This window comes from Gossypium hirsutum, chromosome D07 (genome assembly GCF_007990345.1).
Source record: "Gossypium hirsutum isolate 1008001.06 chromosome D07, Gossypium_hirsutum_v2.1, whole genome shotgun sequence".
Taxonomy (NCBI): Eukaryota; Viridiplantae; Streptophyta; class Magnoliopsida; order Malvales; family Malvaceae; genus Gossypium; species Gossypium hirsutum.
The window spans coordinates 17,342,265-17,363,213 of NC_053443.1; the positions used below are offsets into that span (position 1 = coordinate 17,342,265).

General features: G+C 31.4%; 1 protein-coding gene and 1 pseudogene across 1 annotated transcript; both read left to right on the forward strand.

The window, feature by feature from the left end:
• The first annotated feature begins 4,042 nt into the window (after positions 1-4,042).
• On the forward strand, positions 4,043-7,451 carry LOC107953128 (serine carboxypeptidase 1). The gene is made up of 8 exons (XM_041097623.1): positions 4,043-4,443; positions 4,950-5,054; positions 5,136-5,410; positions 5,579-5,833; positions 6,351-6,457; positions 6,566-6,658; positions 6,745-6,850; positions 7,142-7,451. Exons 1-8 carry the CDS (start codon positions 4,062-4,064, stop codon positions 7,280-7,282), a joined length of 1,464 nt encoding a protein of 487 aa, XP_040953557.1. The 5' UTR covers positions 4,043-4,061; the 3' UTR covers positions 7,283-7,451.
• Positions 7,452-14,691: 7,240 nt separating this feature from the next.
• On the forward strand, positions 14,692-20,859 carry LOC121219440 (serine carboxypeptidase 1-like; annotated as a pseudogene).
• The last annotated feature ends 90 nt before the right edge of the window (positions 20,860-20,949 follow it).

Sequence of the window (20,949 nt, forward strand, 5' to 3'; positions counted from 1 at the left end):
GGTTGGGCCGAAAAGACCTTAGGCCAGACCTATTTTCTAAATAGGTCTTATTTTTTCTAAAGCCCATATTTCAGGCCTATGTTTTTACCCAAACCTTTCCACTTTTCGGGTAAGCCTTTGGGACAGGTTGGGTGGTCCGACCCATGAGCAGTTCCAGTCAACAACTTTGGATTTTCCTTTCCCTCTCGATGAATCTGAGTCGATGTTTGCTACGGATTAACATAAAACATATAGTACTATCAATAATCATCCAATTCATAATCAATTATCAATTTATAAAAAAATTAATTTATTCAATTTAGTCCCTAAAACCGAGACTAATATAACTTCTAAATTAAAGCTTCAAATTGAATCCCGATTTCACTATTACTGATTAGGGACCTCCCATTTCTTATTTTTACAACCAATTTTACATTTTATTTAGTTTGGTCCCTAATGTACAAAACTATCAATTAAGCTTTACAATTTAGTCCTTTTTCACATCTAAGCTTAAAATCTATCTACTTAACACCTAAAACTTCAAGAACTCAACAATGGAAACTTCCTAAAACTTTAAAAGTTTTGCAAATTGGTACATGGACTAGCTAAATCAAGCTCCTATGACCTCAAATCCATAAAAATTACAAGAAAATGACTAAATTGCACATACCAAATTAGGGTTGAAAACTTCAAATTTCTTTAGATTTTCTTTCTTCTTGTTTCAGTGTTTAAGAAGAAGATGATGATAGCATTCATCTTTTTCTTCCACTATCTTTAATATATGTATATATTAGTAAATAAACTTTAAATTAATTAAGTTAAAAGCCATTTAATCAACCGTCCACTAGCATATATATTAGTATGGTCTAATTGCTATTTTAAACATTTGGTTAATTGTAATTTAATTTTTCAATTAAAAATTTATAGTGATTAGACTTCACAATTTAGTCCTTGAATCTTAATTAATCATTAATTCGACAAAAATTATCTATTCAAAATTCAATTTACTTATATAATAACTCCATAAATATTTATGGGCTCGATTTACGGAGACGAGGTTTCAGTCTTGAAACCCCCTTTTTCGACACCACTAGAAATTGGGTCATTACAAAAAGTGTTTTAACTCTATTTGAAATATTAATGACCAAATTTAGCTCAAGAAAGAAAAATAAAGACCAAATTGATAAAATATATAAATGCTAAAAGCTAAATTTATCATTAGACCACATTAATATGCTTTATTGTAAAAGAAAGAAAAGGATTGTAAGCTTCTTCTTTTTTCTTTTAAATCTTTTATTTTTTTTATTACAGAAATTTGGGATAAAACAAAATGAAAACAAAAGGAGTGATATTTTTAAAATATAAAATAACTTTTATATACTTATTGATAGTATGGTTTTTAGTTCATGTTTTGTGTTGGGTTGATTATTTATTCGTGTTAAATAAGAGAGTAAAAAATTGAAGGTTAAAATATTCTCTAAGTCTCTACACACTTACATATTTGGAATTTAGTCTCCCTACTTTTATTTTCAAGAATTTAATCCCTCTACTTTTCGAATTTAAAAATTTAAGTTTAGTTGTTACCACCATTAAATTTCTTCTATTAAATTATTTGGTATGACATTTTGAAATTTAAAAATCACTTGGTAGCCATGTAATAATAAAAATGATGTTGAAAATATTGATTATGATTTCTTAAAAATACTCATTCAAACTCGATCGTCATTATAAAATAATTTTTTTTTTATGTTGGGATAGTGTTCTTAAGAAAAATTGACGCTGGTCATGAGTTTTAAAGGCGAGAATCGAACCCTCGATCACTAGTTAAGATAGATGAGACCCTTATAATCTTCATGGTTAAAGTCACAATCATTATTAATATAATTCTTGTAATTGTACAAAAAAAATACAACTTACAATAATACTAATTCATGAAGTGATGAATATTCTACAAAGATCCATAAATTTGAGTCAAATAAACTTGAATTATTATTTAACAATAAATTATTTAAGGTTAACTATAAACTATAATACTTAAAGATAAAATGCTTTTTAATATTCTATTATTTTATATAATAAATAACTTAAATAATAGTATAAATCCCTTAATGCAATGTGCAGTAATGAATTTGAGTGAAGAGCTGAAGTGTATTGCTTACTTTGAAATTTTATTGAAGTTAAAAGATTAAAAAGGTTTGATTTAAATGAGTTTTTAATGTTCTCATTCCTTTTATGCAATTATATGCAATCATTTTAGGCTTAATATCTCTACTCTTGGGATTTTAAATTTGTTAATTTAGCTTATCTTAAATTTAATCATTTAGTTTCCTTTAATTAAATACTTTTTTTTTTGCATTTTTAGTTCTTTTAAAATATTAATAATTTAATTTAAGTTATTCTAATGTAAAACATTTGGCTTGTTACACTAATTCAATTAAGAAATTTTAATAAAAAAATAATATTATTGAAATAATGGTGTTTTTGTGTTTTACTATTTTTTATATGAAATGTTAAAATAAAACAACGAAAAATGCAATGTCTAAACCTAAAAAATATTTAACCATTTCACCTATACATCAACTATTAACTTTTTTATAAATATGAATTTAATATTATATTTTTCTTTCACTCGTATTGTCAATCTAACAAAATCTAGTAAACAACAATATACTCCTTCACATGAATTTTTGATTGAATCAATTATTCAATGTACCGTATAATACATGAATTACATAAATAAATAAGAGAGGATGAATGGTATGATGTATCAAATGAGTACATGAATCCCATTAAACATATACTAATAACCCTTTAGGTACCTACTCAAAGTATATGTATACCAATAAATTCATCCATAATGAGATTTAACTTTAAATTTTTAAAATTTTGAAATTAATTTTTTGCTATTAAAGCTAAACTTTATAGAAATAAAAATTTAGGGCAAGATTTATAAACATAAATAAGTTTTTATAAACCATTAATAGAATTAGGTAAGTTATTTTAGCATTTCCTAGAAACTTGAATTACAGAATTAACATAAAGAAAAAACCGATGCCCCCAAAGCAAGAAACAAAATACAGCAAATTGGGTTGAACAAAGTGGAGAATTGTAGATACTATTAAGGCAAACAAACAAAAGGAGATCGACCGGATTTGACGAACATGATGATTACCATGCAAATGGCAGTTTTGTTCACAATTCATAGTAAAGTATTACAGCTTACAATCAAAACAACATCCTGAGCTATTCTCTTTTTATGTTTTCCCCCTAGAATCTTTTTTTTTAATCAATGCATCAATTGGAGCGAGTACAGTAATTAATTCTTCACATTCTATAAGTCCATTAAGACAATAGACATTGATAATGAGTTTTAAAGCTATTCCATACTCAATACGAAAATAAAACTCTCAACTATTGGTTAAGGTAGAAAAGACTCGTACCTTCTCACTTAACATCCATGATTAAAGCCCAATCATTATTAATATAATTTTTGTAATTGTACAAAAATTAGGGCTTACAGTAATACTGGTTCAAGAGACGGACATTCCACAAAGATCTATAAATTCGAATTCATTAAACTGGAATTACTATTTAATAAAAAAATATTTAAAGTTAATTAAGATAAAACACTTTTAATGTTCTATTATTTTATATAATAAATAATTTAAATAATAGTATATATAATATTTATAAAATAATTTTTAATATTAAATTATTAGACAAAATAATTATTGGATTAGGTTGGGTTAAAATGATTGAAAAAGACTTCAGGTTAAACTCATGAACAAAGCTCCTATAGATGATAAATTATAATTCCACCATCATAGAATAATACTATGAAAATTCTCTTTTATATATAGAATAAAAAAATATTTTATTTATTAAAAGAAGGATATACCACAATCTATCAACTTTGTTCATGGCATATATATGTATATATGTGAAACAATAATTACATTAACAATCACCAAAATAAATGTAGCTGCCTTGGTTTTGACACCCTCTAAACTATAAATAGAGCTATGGATTTCTTACAGATTTCACCAACAAGAGTTAAGTCAAATAAAAGAAGAAGAAAAAAAATGAAAGGGGTGGCATGTACATGGATGCTACTCTCCATGTGCCTTTTGGGGCATCTCATAATATATGGAGAAGCCAACGAGGCAGAAGTCCTTGGTGACTTTCTTAAGTCCAGATTGTCAAAGAAACCATCTCCGACGGTGCATTCTTGGGCATGGTTAAATGAGAAAACTGGGAATTATCCTAATTATATTCAGCCTCAAGATGGATCCATGGAGGCTGATAAAATCGGTGCATTGCCTAGTCAACCTAATGTTGTTGATTTCAACCATTATTCAGGATATGTGACTGTTGATTCTAAGGCTGGAAGAGCACTTTTCTACTATTTTGCCGAGTCCCCCAACAACTCTTCCACAAATCCATTGGTTTTATGGCTCAATGGAGGTATGGTTATTGTCAATTATCAATCGTTCTTCATATTTTCATTTTACTTTTAATGTTTCAATCACAAGAAAATTCTTTAATTTTTCATCCGGTTCCAAAGGTCGAGCTAGCATTGCTTAATTTAGATCGACTTGGATAAGAACAATTTAATATCGATTTGTTAATTACTTTATTTATTTTTAATTATAAGAATTTATAAATATTAATTTTTTTAATTTTTAATTATAAGGTGATAATGGATTCAAGTCGACATACTGAATTATACTAAGCCAAAAAGAAGCTTGAACAATTCAAACTGCATCCATGAACCAATTCATAGACAAATTTATTTTATAAGTGAAGAGATAATGTTATTTTTAATAAAGGAGACAAAATATAAATATAAAAATATGGTGTTTTTATCTAACATACACTTTGAAAGTATGGTCCTAACTTTAACAACTTCTATTAAACTAAACAACTTGTTAATTAATCATCATCTTTGGTTTCATTTTTGGCATTTTCAGGACCAGGATGTTCTTCATTAATCGGAGCAATGACGGAATTAGGTCCTTTTAGAGTAAACAATGATGGCGAAACACTATTCCGTAACAATTTTGCATGGAACAATGGTCTTATTTCTTCCTTTACTATAATCTACATTTACATTGTTAATAGTATAAACTAACTACATTTTGGTTGAACTTTGACAGTGGCGAATGTAATCTTCTTGGAATCACCAGCTGGAGTAGGCTTTTCCTATTCGAATACTTCCTCAGATTACCAACATACAGGAGACAAGAGCACTGCAAGAGATGCCTATACCTTTCTTATCAACTGGCTCGAGAGGTTCCCTCAGTATAAAACTCGAGATTTCTACATTACCGGAGAGAGTTACGCTGGTCACTATGTGCCTCAGCTTGCTTACACCATTTTTCTCAACAACAAGAAAGCAAATCAAACCTTAATTAATCTTAAAGGCATAGCAGTATGTTCAAATACGAAATCAATATTATTACATGAAATTCTCATTTTAAATTATTTTTAATATACGTATATGATTTGCATTTGAATATATTAATCATATCCATATTAAATAAGTATACAAATGTAATGATTTTGACCTAACTTTTCTTATCGATGGCAAAATTTTTAGGTTGGGAATGGTTGGATTGATGATCATACAGGCTATTGGGGCCAATTTGACTATTTATGGACACATGCTTTGAATTCAGATGAAACTAACAAAGGAATCCACACCTATTGCCACTATTTTAATGATAAAGATCCAAAAGAGTGCGGTGACTTCGTAATCAAAGCCTATAATGAGCCTGGTGATATTGATGGATATAACATTTATGCCCCACTTTGTCAGCAAGATTCTTCATCAATAAAAAACTCATATGATTCGGTAAGTCATCTTACTTTGTTACATTAATGGCTCCTAGTTAGATAACTGGATTTTGAAATTTGAAATTCATTTTTCTCATCATCCATTCATTTAGATTAGTATTAAACACAATAAATATTTTGTTGTTTGAATTTTTTTTTCAAGAAGAAAGAAAAAGGGATTGCAAGATCGATTTTCGAACTCTTACCTATTGAATTATGTTGCTTTAGTTGTTTATTGATCTTAGAGTACTATATGACCATTCCATTAATTCTCAAAATACATAAAAGAATTCCAATCTGAATAGTATAATTGTTGAGTGCCACCTCTTAAAAGTGACAACATTAACAATTGGCTTGAATCACTGATTATTCTTCTAAGTAGTTTTTAATATGATCAAGGTTAACGTCTAATGTAATTAGACAAGTCTAATAAGAAGCAAAAGTTGCAACCATGGCAAAAATATTTATATTGAAATAATTTTCAAGAGATGTTTAGATAAATTTGTAATAACATGGTAATATGATTCTCATTTCAGGTAAACAATTTCGATCCATGTTCAACCTACTATATGTCGTCTTATCTGAATAGAGCAGAGGTCCAAACAGCTCTCCATGCTAAGGTTTCAACATGGGATCTATGCAGGTTGTATCTATGATCCTGCTCTTTTGTCGCGGCTTCTAAATTAAGATTATTAAGTTTGTTTTTTGTTAGTATTTATTTTAATATATTTTATAATGTTATATCACTCAGCCACTCAATTGATAGTTGGATTGATAGTCCAGCCACTATCTTACCTATCATCAAGAATCTGATGACAAGTGGTCTTCAAATTTGGTTATATAGGTAAAAGCTCAGCTTACTTTTATTTAGCATATTTGGACATTTATAACTTTTCTCCTACAACTAATTAAGATGGGAAAATGTTGCAGTGGTGACGTAGATTCAGTAGTCCCAATTACCTCAACCAGGTATGCTATACAGAAACTCAAGCTTCCTGTCAAGGCTGCTTGGCGTCCATGGTCCACCAACGACGAGGTAAAAACAAAACTTAAATATTACCATTTTATGCCTCTCTCTATAACATTTGATACTTAATTTATTTTCTTTAAAATAAAGTCATATTCTATTAACAAGTTACCTCAAGGAATCAGTGTTAGGCTGACTTTACCTGATCAATTAATACTAAGTTATCATACCTCAAATCAACTACCTTCTTAGATGCAAATATGACTTTCAACTTAACACTTGTTATGGATTTTCTTTTACATAAGTATACGTTTCGAGTTATAACCATTTTGCCTGAAATTGTTGAATGAGAACAAGCAGGTTGGAGGATATGTGGAGGAATATGAAGGGCTGACATTGGTGACAGTGAGAGACGCAGGCCATTTAGTTCCAAGCTACCAACCAGCTCGTGCTCTTACCATGATTTCATCTTTCCTTCAAGGAGCTTTACCTCCGGCATGATCATTTCAAAGCAACATCAATAGATGATTGAGCTAATGATTTTCTATTTCAAATAATAATAATAATAAAGGTACATGAGACAAATATAATGTTCGAATGATGAGCTTATGTGTATTGTTTATTTTGAAATTTGATTTGTCTTAAAAAGATTAAAAGGGTTTGATTTAAATGTGTGTTTTCTGTTGTCATTTCTTTTATGCCTATACTTATACTAATTGAATTATGATTAAATGGTTTATATTTTAAAAAATAATTGAATTATAAATATATCAAATTATAACAAATGTTCAATTTTATGTGCCACATAACAATAATTATAATTATTCAAAAGAATTTAACAAATAGCAAATAATTAGTGAACAACCAAATGAAGAACTTAATAATGCATCCAAAATAAATTTAAACAACAAAACATTATAAATTACTTTAATTTCTAGCACACATTTTAACCATCCATGCAATTAAAAAGTAGAAAATATTACCATCAAATTAGAATTTAAACCTAATGAAACAAGTATCTTTAACCAATCTTAGATCAAACAAAATAAAAATAAAAAATTCAGATTTAAAAATTTAGATGCAATTAATTTTTTTTTTTAAATTTGTTGGAATGACATCCTAAAATTAGAAAAAGGAACCCATTTGATAATTATGTAATAGAAAATGACATTATAATAGATCTGAATTGAATTTTATAAAGAATTTCAACCGTGTTAAGAATTCTTAAAATTAATGTTAGTATTTTAATCAAAATAAAGTATTTAAATTATCTAATGGCATTGTACATGTTGAGATACCAATTTATGCCAAAAATTAAAGTATAATGATTAAATCTTAAATTTAAGTGGAGTATAAGGATAGAAATTGAAACTAATCTAAAACAATAGAGGGATCATAATTAAAATTATAAGGTAAAAAGAAAAAGAAACGTGACTAAGAGAGAGGGAAGTGGATGGTTTGGGAAGAAGGAAAATTAGGGAACTTTATTATTTAAAAAAATAAAAATAAAAAAAGAATAAATCAAGAAGAGTTTGATAAAATCTAACCCACCAGCACATTTAGAGTTTAAAGTTACCCAAACTACTAACGAAGGACAAAAAGAAATCCCCTCTTTACACACACCAAAACAAACACTTCATGATGTTAACCACCTAACCAAATTAAACTACTTAACATGTTTCAAGCAATTTAAATAAAAGAAAGTTGGGTAGTTACACACTAGATCCAACACTAGAACCTTTGGTGCATCTCTCACTTTCATGGAGCATCCTCAGCATGCAAAATAGGCAACTCTGGGTATGTCATCCCATTTGCTACTTTATTTGCTCAAGCACCCTCTGTTGAGAATTCGTCCGGATGGTCTTGAGGTAGGTCACTTTATAACATACCTCTTGACTAAATGGGATATTTGTTATACCCTTACCCCAACAATGACATGTGGCTGAACACAGGGCGGTTTGGAAAGAACCCCCATTGGATGTGACCTACAAGTGATCATTTGTTTGATACCTTTTATGGTGGCCCTTCGACTAATCCATGACCAACCATTCGCAAATCCTACTTGAACCAGCTAAGACACCATCCGCTATGAACCTTTCCATGGGGACTACTGGGAGACCATTGAGGCATAGCAACATCGTACAACCTCCATAAGGAGAATGTCAGAGCAAGACCACATAGTACAACACATGCTAACAATTGTTCTACAATGGCCCTACCACCTAGCCGACCACATGGGCTAACCTACCATCCATATTGTCAGCCACATGGCACTACCCCTCATATATACCCTTGAACATGATGGGCAAAGGATCCTATCTTTTTCCCCAAGAAAACCTAAATATCTTTGCAACTATCTCCTATTTCCGTCTCCCTTCTTTCTCCTCTCCTCTCCCTTTAATCTCTTACCCATACTTCGACTCTCTATCTATCACAAGTAAACCGATCCTCCAATCACCACTGTCTTCTCTTCCTTATCTCCCTTTTGTTAAGCATTTGTATCAACACAAAAAATAGAAGGATGGGAGGTAGAATTAGACCATCATTTTGTACATGTAGAAAAATAGATTACATATATCTCATCATATAAGCATCAATATGTATCTTACAAGAAATTTTTATTGAATCAATAATTCAATGTACCATATGATACATAGATTACATAAACAGGAGAGGATAAATAATACCATGTACTACATGAGTACATGAATCCCAAAAGCATACTAATGATCCTTTATGCATTTAGTCATTCACAACATGAAAAATGCTATATTACAATAAATTCATACATGATGAGATTTATCTTTAAAATTTTGAAATTTTTAATATGTTTTTTTACCATTAAATCAAAATTTTATCAGAATAAAAATTTGATGTGAAAGAATTTATAAACATAAATAAATTTTTATAAACTCATAAACATAAATTATTAATTCAATCAATTTGGTTAATTGATTTTTTTAAAATAATAAGTGATCGAATTCTTCAAAATGTTTTTTTTAATGAAAGATGTAGTTCTGATTTAATTATTAACTGAAATAATCGAAATATTTAATTAAGTTAGCTAAGTTATTTTAGCATTTTCTAAAAAATTGAATTACAAAATTAACAGATAAGTTGGAAGAAAAAAAAAATGATGCCTCCAAAGCAAGAAACAGAATACAGCAAATTGGGTTGAACGAAGTGTTGATTTGTCGATACTATGCAAATGATAGCTTTGTTATATATTAATGTAATTCTTGTAATTGTATTTTCTAGGGAAAAAAATTCCTTGCAATTGTACAAATATTAGAGCTTAAATTCGACAAAGATTTTATAAATTCGAGTAAGTTGGACTTGAATTATTATTTAATAACAAAAAAATATTTAAGGTTAATTATAAAATAATAATGAATGAAGGAGAAATAATATAAAAATAATGAATTTTTAAAAAATAACAACAATTTATTTATTTTAATTATTATCATAAAACTTCAACCTGTGTTATCTAAGTGCCACATAACACTGTTCCAAGTAAAATTTGATATAAGATAAACTAATGAAAATATAAATTATTATGTAAATTAAATTTTGGTTGCATAGGTAAGATTGAATTTTTAGAATGTTATGGACCAAGTTCAAAACCTTAAAAAAATATTTTTATTTTATTTTTAAAAAAATTAAGATTTGTTTTAAAAAAAAAATTAACTTTAGACTAAAACGTAGACTTAATAATTTTAGTGACTTTGAGAATAATTTATTTTTTAAAAGTTTCATCATTTAATACTTTTTTTTAAATTAGGATAATGTTTGATTGATTTGAGGCAAACAAGTCGGTGAGTCACTTAATTACTAATATAAATAATATTTATATAAAATAATTCCTAGTATTCTACTAGTTATAAAAAAATATTATTGGATTAGTTGAAAAAGACTTCAAGTTCAATTCATCAACAAATCTAAATGATTAATTATTATCTCATTGAAAATTTTCTTTTAAAAAATAGAATAAAAATAATTATTTTATTTATTAAAAGAAGGATATACGACAATTTATCAACTTTTTTCATGATATATATATAAATGGCTACATATATGAGGGCAATTTACCAATAAAAGCCGTTTTTTAAAAATTACCGAAATGGGCCCATTATTTAATTATTTACCGGAATGGTCCATTTTCCGGCAAATCGCGTCCACATCAGCACAATGTCAGGGGGCGCGATTTGTTGCCACGTCAGCAAAGCGCTCTGACGTGGCCGCGATTTCCTTACACGTAACGCGTTCTGGGGAACGCGATTTTGCCGTGTTTCCCACGTTATGTTTTTTTGGCTTTTAGGGTTTAGGGTTCAGGCTTTTTAGGGTTTTTAGGTCCTGGAAGAAATAATTTCGAGTTAACGTTTCTGATCAAATAGTATAAATTCGCTTCTAGTAGGATGCTATTTGAGAAGAATTTGTGAAATCCTCGTGGACACGCTTTTGCTACAGTAGGTCATGGATGAAATAATTTTTTTTGACGTTTCTGAGCAAATAGTATAAAATCGATTCTAGCAGGATGCTATTTGAGACGAATTAGTGAAATCGCGCCCTCGTGGACGCGCTTTTGCTACAGTAGGTCATGGAAGAAATATTTTTTTTGACGTTTCTGAGCAAATAGTATAAAATCGCTTCTAGCGGGATGCTATTTGAGAAGAGTTTGTGAAATCACGGCTTCGTGGACGCGTTTTTGCTACAGTAGCATGTTTGGGCTGAGGCTATAAATTAGGCAGAAAATGTTCTCAGAATGCATAAGTCACAGCAGAAACAATTTAGAGAGGCTAAGAAGGTTAGAGTTTCAAATATGAGTGAACGTATTAATGTTGTTATTTACTAAAATGGTGAGGTTTGCCACACCAAGAATGGTGTTATTTTTTTGTCGGAGAATACGGTGCAACTATTTTTTAACTGGAACATAGATTTAACAGAACTTCGTAAAAGAATTAGGCGTAAAATTTTCGGAACGACGCCAATGAAAGTTCTGTCTATCACGTATCGATTTTGTTCTTCTGTTGATCTGGTGACATATGACTCGTTCGACATAAAAAGTGCTCGTAGCTTGGAGGCAATGGTGCAGACTCATCTTGCTAGTGGAGCACATTATATTGAGTTATATGTACAATTTACATCGCCAAGTGATGTACTTGCGACCAGTGTTCGAGATGTATACACGACCCTTGGCCGACACTCGGTTAGCGGGTTACAAAATACGGAACAGCCCATGTTGGGTAGCGGTGTCGAATGCACATCCCCTGCAAGACACTCTGTCGGTGGATGGGACATGTACGTCGATGGCTCGATGTTTGATGCTGGAAATACGTATTGGGGAACGGCATCAAGTTCTAATGGGTGGCAATCTACATCCAATTGGGGACATTATCAAATGCCCAGAAGAAGGGATGATGTACTCCCTACGACGTCAACCGGTGAGGGGACCTCGTACGCTGCAGATGATTGTGGGTTAGGAGATGAGTCCGATGTGGATCCACCTCGAGAACCCGGGCTGAATGGTGCAGAAGTTGGCTTATTTTTTGAACCGGAGCCTATTCCAACAGAACTTGAAGATGCTGAAAGGAGTTCAGATGAAGAAGAAAATCCACGATTCAGAGCATACTCACCTCCAGCCCACATGCATAATATCGATCTGTCTGCAGATGATGCGTTAGAGTTTCCAGATTTACCACACCGGTTGTGTGATCGTACAAGTTCGGGGGTAGATTCCGATGAATTTGAAGTTGGTAATCAGTTTACCAACAAGGATAGTTTTATTGGTGCTTTGAAACAACATAGCATCAAAAACGGCGTTAACTACCACGTCGTTAAATCCAAATCTGATAAGTTTAAGGCGAAGTGTGCGGTCCAAGACGGCACATGTTCATGGAAAATCTATGTCTCGTTAAGGAAAAGGATAGGGTTGTGGGAGATCAAAAAGTACAAAGGTCCACATACATGTGCTGCAGGTATAGTATTGACGGTTTCTGAATAATACTTTTATTATGCAATGTTGCATTATTTAATGTACTCGGTTTACAGGTGTTTTACAAGATCATCCCAAGATGGATTCAGCTATGTTAGCTAGCTTGATACTGCCCACGGTAAAAGCAGATCCCAGGACTTCAGTGCTGGTGTTAATTGCCAATATTCGTAGCCAAATGGGGTACACGCCCTCTTACCGCAAGGCTTGGATAGCTAAGCAAAAGATGTTGGAGAAGATGCATAGTGGGTGGGACGCCTCATATAATGAAATATGGCAGTGGTGTCAAGTGCTAGAGAGATACGTCCCAGGTGCCATCACAAACCTTGAAACGGAACATGCGTACTACAACGGCCGATTGCTACGTGGATGCGAAGTGTTCAATCGTCTGTTTTGGACCTTTAAACAATACCGAGACGCATTTCCATACTGCAAGCCGTTGGTACAAATCAACCGTGCCCATGATTGCAGTAGTGACAGGCAACCTCCGATTTTTGCTCTCCTCGGTAGCGTCACCCTGCACATATCCCGATATAACGTTGCCAAAACGGTAGACCCCCAACTCAATTCACCAGCTACTCTAAAATCAACGAGTTTCAGCAGCCATCTTAGATGTACGCGGCTCTGTGACGTGTCGGGCATCAGATAACCTCTAATTAATTGAAGAATGTATGCCCGAGCTTATCGAATTCTTTCAATTTCGTTTGAATCTTCATCTGGATCAGGGAATGTGTCACGTAACCAACCCATCTCGATCTTACCTCCCTCCATTTTCTCCGGAATAGCGCTCAAAAGCTCGTAGCACACCGCCCCTAATCGCTAGATTAGGCAGACCAGGTGACTAGATACCCGTCCACCGACAATCCCAATTGCAGACTGACATCTTCTAGAGTGATAGTGCACTCTCCACATGGAAGATGGAATGTACGCGTCTCGGGTCTCCACCTCTCGATCAATGCACTGATTAGTTTCGGGTCCACCTTGTATCCCCGGCCTACCGTCGTCACGTGCCAAAAATTTGCTTCTCGCAGGTAGTTCTCTACCAACGGTGATGGAGGAGCATGCATATTCCGGATATTGCATTCCAATACTCGATCTACAGACTTTTATAACAAATAATAAATTAATAATTATCTAAAAATACATTAATAAAAAATTCTTAAATAATATTTAAAAATTAAATTTAATACTTACCATTTTCATTTGTTCCACCGATATGTGATGCTTATCAAGACGAGTCAATTCTCCGGCCATTGCTGAAATCGTACAAATTTTTACGGTTTAAAAAATTTTTAAAAATATTTTTAAAATTATTTAAAAAAAGGGAGTTAAGATAAATTTAAGAGGACCTTGAGAGAAAATTGAAATTAAATATGGATTTGAGAGAATTTTTGAGGAAATTGAGAGGAAATTGAAAGGAAATTTGAGAAAGGATTAGTTTGTGAAAAAAAAGGAGTGGGGGGTATTTATAGTTTTTTTTTACCGTTGGGGGGGCAACGATCAAATTTTTGACCGTTGGAGCACTGTTCATGCGCGGAACAAATCGCAGCCACATTAGCGAGTTGTGCTGACGTGGCAGCAAATCGCGTCCTAGAGGGCGCGATTTGTTGCCATGTCAGCAAAGCGCGCTGACATGGAAGCGATTTCCTAGCGCGTCCCCTGACATAGTGCTGACGTGGACGCGATTTGTCAGAAAATGGACTATTCCGATAAATAATTAAATAATGGGCCCATTTCGGTAATTTTTTTAAAAAATGGCTTTTTTTGTGTAAATTGCCCCATATATGAAATAACAATTGCATTATTAATCGCCAAAATAAAATCTAGTTGTCTTAATCTTGACGCCCTCTAAACTATAAATAAGATTAGAATTTCTTACAGATTTCACCAATAACAATAAAGTCAAACAATAGAAAAAAAGATGAAAAGGGTGTCATATACATGGATGCTACTCTCCATGTGCCTTTTGTGGCATCTCATAATATATGGAGAAGCTAATGAGGCAGAAGTCCTTAATAACTTTCTCAAGTCCAGATTGTCAAAGAAACCATCTCCGGTAGTGCATTCTTGGGCATGGTTGAATGAGAAAACTGGGAATTATCCTAATTATATTCAGCCTCAAGATGGATCCATGGAGACTGATAAAATTAGTGCATTGCCTGGTCAACATAATGGTGTTGATTTCAACCATTATACGGGATGTGTGACTGTTGATTCTAAGGCTGGTAGAGCACTTTTCTACTATTTTGTCGAGTCACCAGACAACTCTTCCACAAATCCATTGGTTTTATGGCTCAATGGAGGTATGGTTATTGTCAATCATCTATCGTTATGAGTCATTGTGTATACTCTAATCATTCTTCATATTTGCATTTTACTTTTTAATGTTTCAATCACATGAAAATTCTTTAATTTTTCATCTGGTTTACATTAAATCCACCAAAAGAAAGAGCTAACATTGCTTAATTTGGATAGGCTTGGATTTTTTATTTTGATTTATTAATAAAAAATAGTTTTACTTTAAATTTAATTATACGAATTTAATTGATACAATGCCTAGAACTAAATGCGCTTTAACCCGTTTGAACCCATGTTCTTCTACTGCCAACAATGTCGATATCATCCAAGCTAAGACTCAATCAACTAATTGTAAGAATTTATCAATATTAGTATTTTTTAAAAAAATTAATTATAACATGATAATGGATTCAAGCCGACAAACTGAATTAAATTAGACCAAAAACAAGTCTAGACAATTCAGACTACATCCTAGTACGAACCAATTCATGGACAAATTTATTTTACAAGTGAAGAGATAATATTTTCTTTTTTTATGAAGGAGAATAAGAGGGCATTTTTTACCTAACATACACTTTGAGAGTATGGTCCTAAAACAATTTCTATTAAACTAAACAACATGTTAATTAATCCTCATCTTTGGTTTAATTTCCAACAATTTCAGGACCAGGATGCTCTTCATTAATTGGAGCAATGACGGAATTAGCCCTTTCAGAGTAAATAATGATGGCGAAACACTTTTTCGTAACAATTTTGCATGGAACAATGGTCTTACTTCTTCCTTTAAGATGGTCTATATTTACATTGTTACTACTAGAAATTAACTATATTTTGATTGAACTTTGACAGTGGCAAACATTATCTTCTTAGAATCACCAGTTGGAGTAGGCTTTTCATATTCGAATACCTCCACTAATTATCAACATACAGGTGATAAGAGCACTGCAAAAGATGCGTATGCCTTTCTTGTCAACTGGCTTGAGAGGTTCCCTCGATATGAAACCCGAGATTTCTACATTACCGGAGAGAGTTACACTGGCCACTATGTGCCTCAACTTGCTTATACCATTTTTCTCAACAACAAGAATGCAAATCAAACCCTAATTAATCTTAAAGGCATAGTAGTATGTTCAAATATGAAATTAACATTATTACTCGAACTTTTCATTTTAAATTGTATTTAATGTATGTATTTGAATATATTAAGCATACCCATACGAAATAAGCATTAGATAACTATACAAATGTAATGATTTTGACCTAACTTGGTGGTAAATTTGTAGGTTGGGAATGGTTGGATCGATGACAGTACAAATGCTTTGGGCCGATTTGATTATTTATGAACACATGCTTTGAATTCAGATGAAACTAATAAAGGAATCCACACCTATTGTCACTATTTAAACGGTAAAGATCCAAAAGAGTGTGGTAACTTCAAATCCAAAGCGTATAATGAGTTTGGTGATATTAATCGGTATAACATTTATGCGCTGCTTTGTCAACAAAATTCTTCATCAATAAAAACTTCATACTGTTCGGTAAGTCTTACTTTCTTACATTAATGACTCACTATTAGATAACCAAATGTACCTATTGTCGAAACCAACTTTTTATTTTTGGAAAAAAAACAAAAATTAGTTGTCGATTAAAATTTGGAGTCGCCACCAATATTTTATTAAGGTGTGATTGGGTCACCTAAAAACGACTTTGGTCTACGAATTTTAGAAAAACGGGTCCGGGAGTCGGTTACGTATGAGAAAGGATTAGCACCCTCATAACGCCCAAAATTTGGTACCTAGTTAATTAATTAATGTCTTAATGTCGAAAATTTGAAAATATATAATCCTTAGCAAAAACTTTAAAACGTTACATATTAAGACCCTTATCATTTCAGAGAAAGAAAATGTCACACCCAATGCGTTAGGGCACGACATTCTAATTTCCTCAAAAATGAATTAGACCAGAATACTCGTGTAATAAAAATTTAAAAGAATATCCATTTATTCAAGATTTAAGAAATCGCGACCCAATACGTTAGGGCACAATTCCTCCAAAATCCAAACTTGAAATATTTCCTTTATTATTTTTTTAGAAAAAATCTTCATTTCGAGAAATCAATGCGTCACATCCAATACGTTAGGACACAACGTGTTGAATTCCCAATAATGAGTTCTTATTTTTTTGATTAAAGAGAAATGCTCGATTGTTAGATTTAACGAAGAAAATCAGAACCCAATACGTTAGGGCTCAATTTCCTTGAAAATCCTAAATACAAGCATTATCTCAATTTTGAAAAGTTTGAAATCGAGTAAAAAAATGATGTGATGCTACATTAAATATACAATGCAATAATAAATATTACAATGGCATAGAAATAATATGAATAAATGAATAAACAAAATCGATAACATGCAAAGTATCAAATAAATAAACAAAATAAAAAATATTCTTTTAAAATATAAATGACAACCTAAATCAATAAACAAATGGAGGAAATAAACAAAAATATAAAGAATAAGAGGTACAAAATATATATACATTTGAAATTATGAAAAACAAGATAAAAATATCAAAGTATGTATATGTATATATTTACAAAATAAAAAAGGTGTATAAGTATATATTGGTAAATCATGAAAATACATATATATATATAAGTATTTAAACACTTATATATATGTACAATATGTATATACATAACGGAATATATAGAATAAAAAAAACTTATAATGATTTAAAAGTAAAATAACAAAAATGTATATACTATAGAAAATGAATATAAAAAAACCATATGTATAAAATATATATAGGTAGACGTATACTGTAAAAAAAAGCATATATATATTATATAAAAAACGCGTGCATACTATATATAAAAATGCGTATATATATTATTATAAAAAATGTGTATGTATATATATAGTAATAATAATAACAACAATAATAATTATAAAAATAATAATAACAATGTTAACACAATAAACTAAAGAAACCTAAAATGAAAGATTAAAGATTAAACTGAAAACTAAACGGAGTTAAAAGGCTGAATTTAAAGATAGAAAACACTAAAGGGGACTAAATTAAAACGCGCGCAACAGGGGAGACCCAAAGGGGAATTAATCCCACCCTCCAAAAAGCTGCGTCTTAATAAGGACCAAAGTGAAACAAAAATAAAACGTGTGGCTGAATTTAAAAGAAATAAAAGAAAATGATTAAACATACTTCAAAAAACAAAGGACCCAATAGATAAATAGCCCACCAAGGGTCCAAACAGGCAAATCCATAGCCATTAAACGACACTATTTTTCAAACCCCAAAAAAACTTTTAACAAACATTTCATTTCATTTTCTTCAAAAACAGAGAAGGGAGGGGAGAACTCTCTGCTAGGGTTTTCTTAACCCAAACCCCAGCCACACCACTGCCATGACGCCGCCCACAGCACCACCCTTGACGGCAGTTTGAAGGGACCGAACCAAAGGTAAGCACCTCCATTCTTTTTTTTCTTATTATTTTCTACTATTAGAAGATATAAAAACATGTAAACAAAATCGAAAGAAAAAAAAACTCTAAAAACGACGAAAATCACCTTTCCAAAAAAATGTTTTCTGATTCTTTGTTCTTGTATTTTTTTCAATCCAACATTCCTTTCCCGCTTTTCCTTTTTTTTATTTGATTTCCCCCCTTTTTATATTTTAAGAGAAAAAATAAAAAAAAGTAAATAATAAATAATAAATAAAATCGAACACCCACAAAGTAAACTAAAAAATAATCACCTCCGTTTTCCAAAAATTTTGAATCTGTTTTCTTTTCTTTGTATTCTCTTTCGTTCCAAAAAAAAAATCCTCTGTTACAATGTTTGAGTCTGCTTTTTATAGCAGACCAATGAAAAAAAGAAAAAAGGTATGAAATTTCTATTGCATCTTTGCTTGCTGAATTTCCTCCGAGTTTCTCGTTATTCTGCCGATTCTATCTTGTTGCCTTTCTTGTCGTGCAGGTGAAGGCGGCTCGTGCAAGGCGCTTGGATGCGGTGCTAAAGACTCCCTTAGAAACCCTAGGGTTTCTTCATTTGTTTTGGGGCACTTGTATTTTGGGCCTTGTATTCTGGGCCAGCTTGTTAAAATACTGGATTTTTTTATTTTATTTTTATTTATAAAAGGGCCGGGTAAAATTTAGGTATGACACTCATGAATTTGAGATTCATTTTTTCTCATCATCCCTACATTGAGGTCAATATTAAACACAATAGTAATTTGGTTGTTTGAATTCTTTCTTCCTTTTTCAAAGATCGAAACAAGGATTGCAAAAGCATCTACTCAACTATGTTGCTTCAACTCTTTATTTATTTTGAAGTGCTTTTGTATAATGCGTATTCAAATATAAAAGATATGATCAGATCATTTCATTTAGGGTTTAGAATTTAAGATCAAGAACTTACAAAATCATTCGAATTTGAATAATATAATTGCTAGTGCTCCCTGTTACAAGTAGCAACAAAAGCAATTGGCTTGAATCTTTGATTATTCTTCTACATAGTTTTTAATTTGATCATGGTTCACGTCTAATGAAATCGGACAAATAAAATAAGAAGCAAAAGATGCGATCATGGAAATAACATTTATTATTGGAATAGTTTTCAAGAGATTTTTGGACAAATTTGTAAAAACATAGTCATATGATTCTCATTTCAGGTAAGCAATTTCGATCCATGTTCAAACCACTATTTGTATTCTTATCTGCATAGAGCAGAGGTTCAAACAGCTCTCCATACTAAGGTTTCAAAATGGGATCTATGCAGGTTATATCCATCATCTTGCTCTTTTGTCGTGAGTTCATTATTAATGTTTTTTGAGAGTATTATGTAACTAAAATATCATATTATATTATATCACTCAGCGACTCAATTAATAGTTAGAGTGATACCCCAACCACTGTCTTACCTATCATCAAGAATCTGATGGCAAGTGGTCTCAAAATCTGGTTATATAGGTAAAATATTTTACAAATTTGAATTGTGGATTTAGTTTAATTGATTTATGCAATCGTTTTAAGAAATATCGTTAGATAAATTTGATTTTAAATCTCAATGTTTAACTTGACTGATATAATCATCTTGGCATTTGAGATGGTTGGATTTGAATGTCAGCAAGAACTTTTCTCCCACCCCTACGCTACATCAAGTTCAATATTTAGAACTAATTAAGATGGGAAAATGTTGCAGTGGTGACGTAGATTCAGTTGTCCCAATAACCTCAACCAGGTATGCTATAAATAAGCTCAAGCTTCCCGTCAAGACTGCTTGGCGTCCATGGTCCATCAACGACGAGGTAAAAACAAAACTCAAATATTAACATCATTAATCTATCGCACATCAAATCAAATACTCCTTTAAATGTTGATATGACATTCAACTCAACGCTTGTTATGATTTTTCTTTTTCATAAGTATACGTTTTTTTGCTGAAATTGCTGAATGGAAACAAGCAGGTTGGAGGATATGTGGAGGAATATGAGGGGCTAACTTCGGTGACAGTGAGAGACGCAGGCCATTTTGTTCCAAGCTACCAACCAGCTCGTGCTCTTACCATGATTTCATCGTTCCTTCAAGGAGTTCTGCCTCCACCATGATCATTTCAAAGCAATATCTATAGATGATTATGTAAATGGTTTTCTATATTTTAAGTAAATGAGACGAATATACCTTAATGCAATGTGCATTAATGAACTTGAGTGAAGACTTGATGTGTATTGCTTACTTTGAAATTTTATTGAAGTTAAAAAGGTTTGATTTAAATGTGTTTTTTTAATGTTCTCATTCTTTTTATGCAATTATATGTTTCTATTAAGCAATCATTGCCAATATATGCAATCATTTTAGGCTTAA

Bases quoted from the DNA above. Each gene is read 5' to 3' on its own strand.
- LOC107953128 (XM_041097623.1), top strand. From the start codon at position 4,062: ATGAAAGGGGTGGCATGTACATGGATGCTACTCTCCATGTGCCTTTTG. The intron at 5,055-5,135 runs GTCTTATTTCTT...GAACTTTGACAG, and splicing joins CAATTTTGCATGGAACAATG to TGGCGAATGTAATCTTCTTG. The intron at 6,659-6,744 runs GTAAAAGCTCAG...AAAATGTTGCAG, and splicing joins CTTCAAATTTGGTTATATAG to TGGTGACGTAGATTCAGTAG.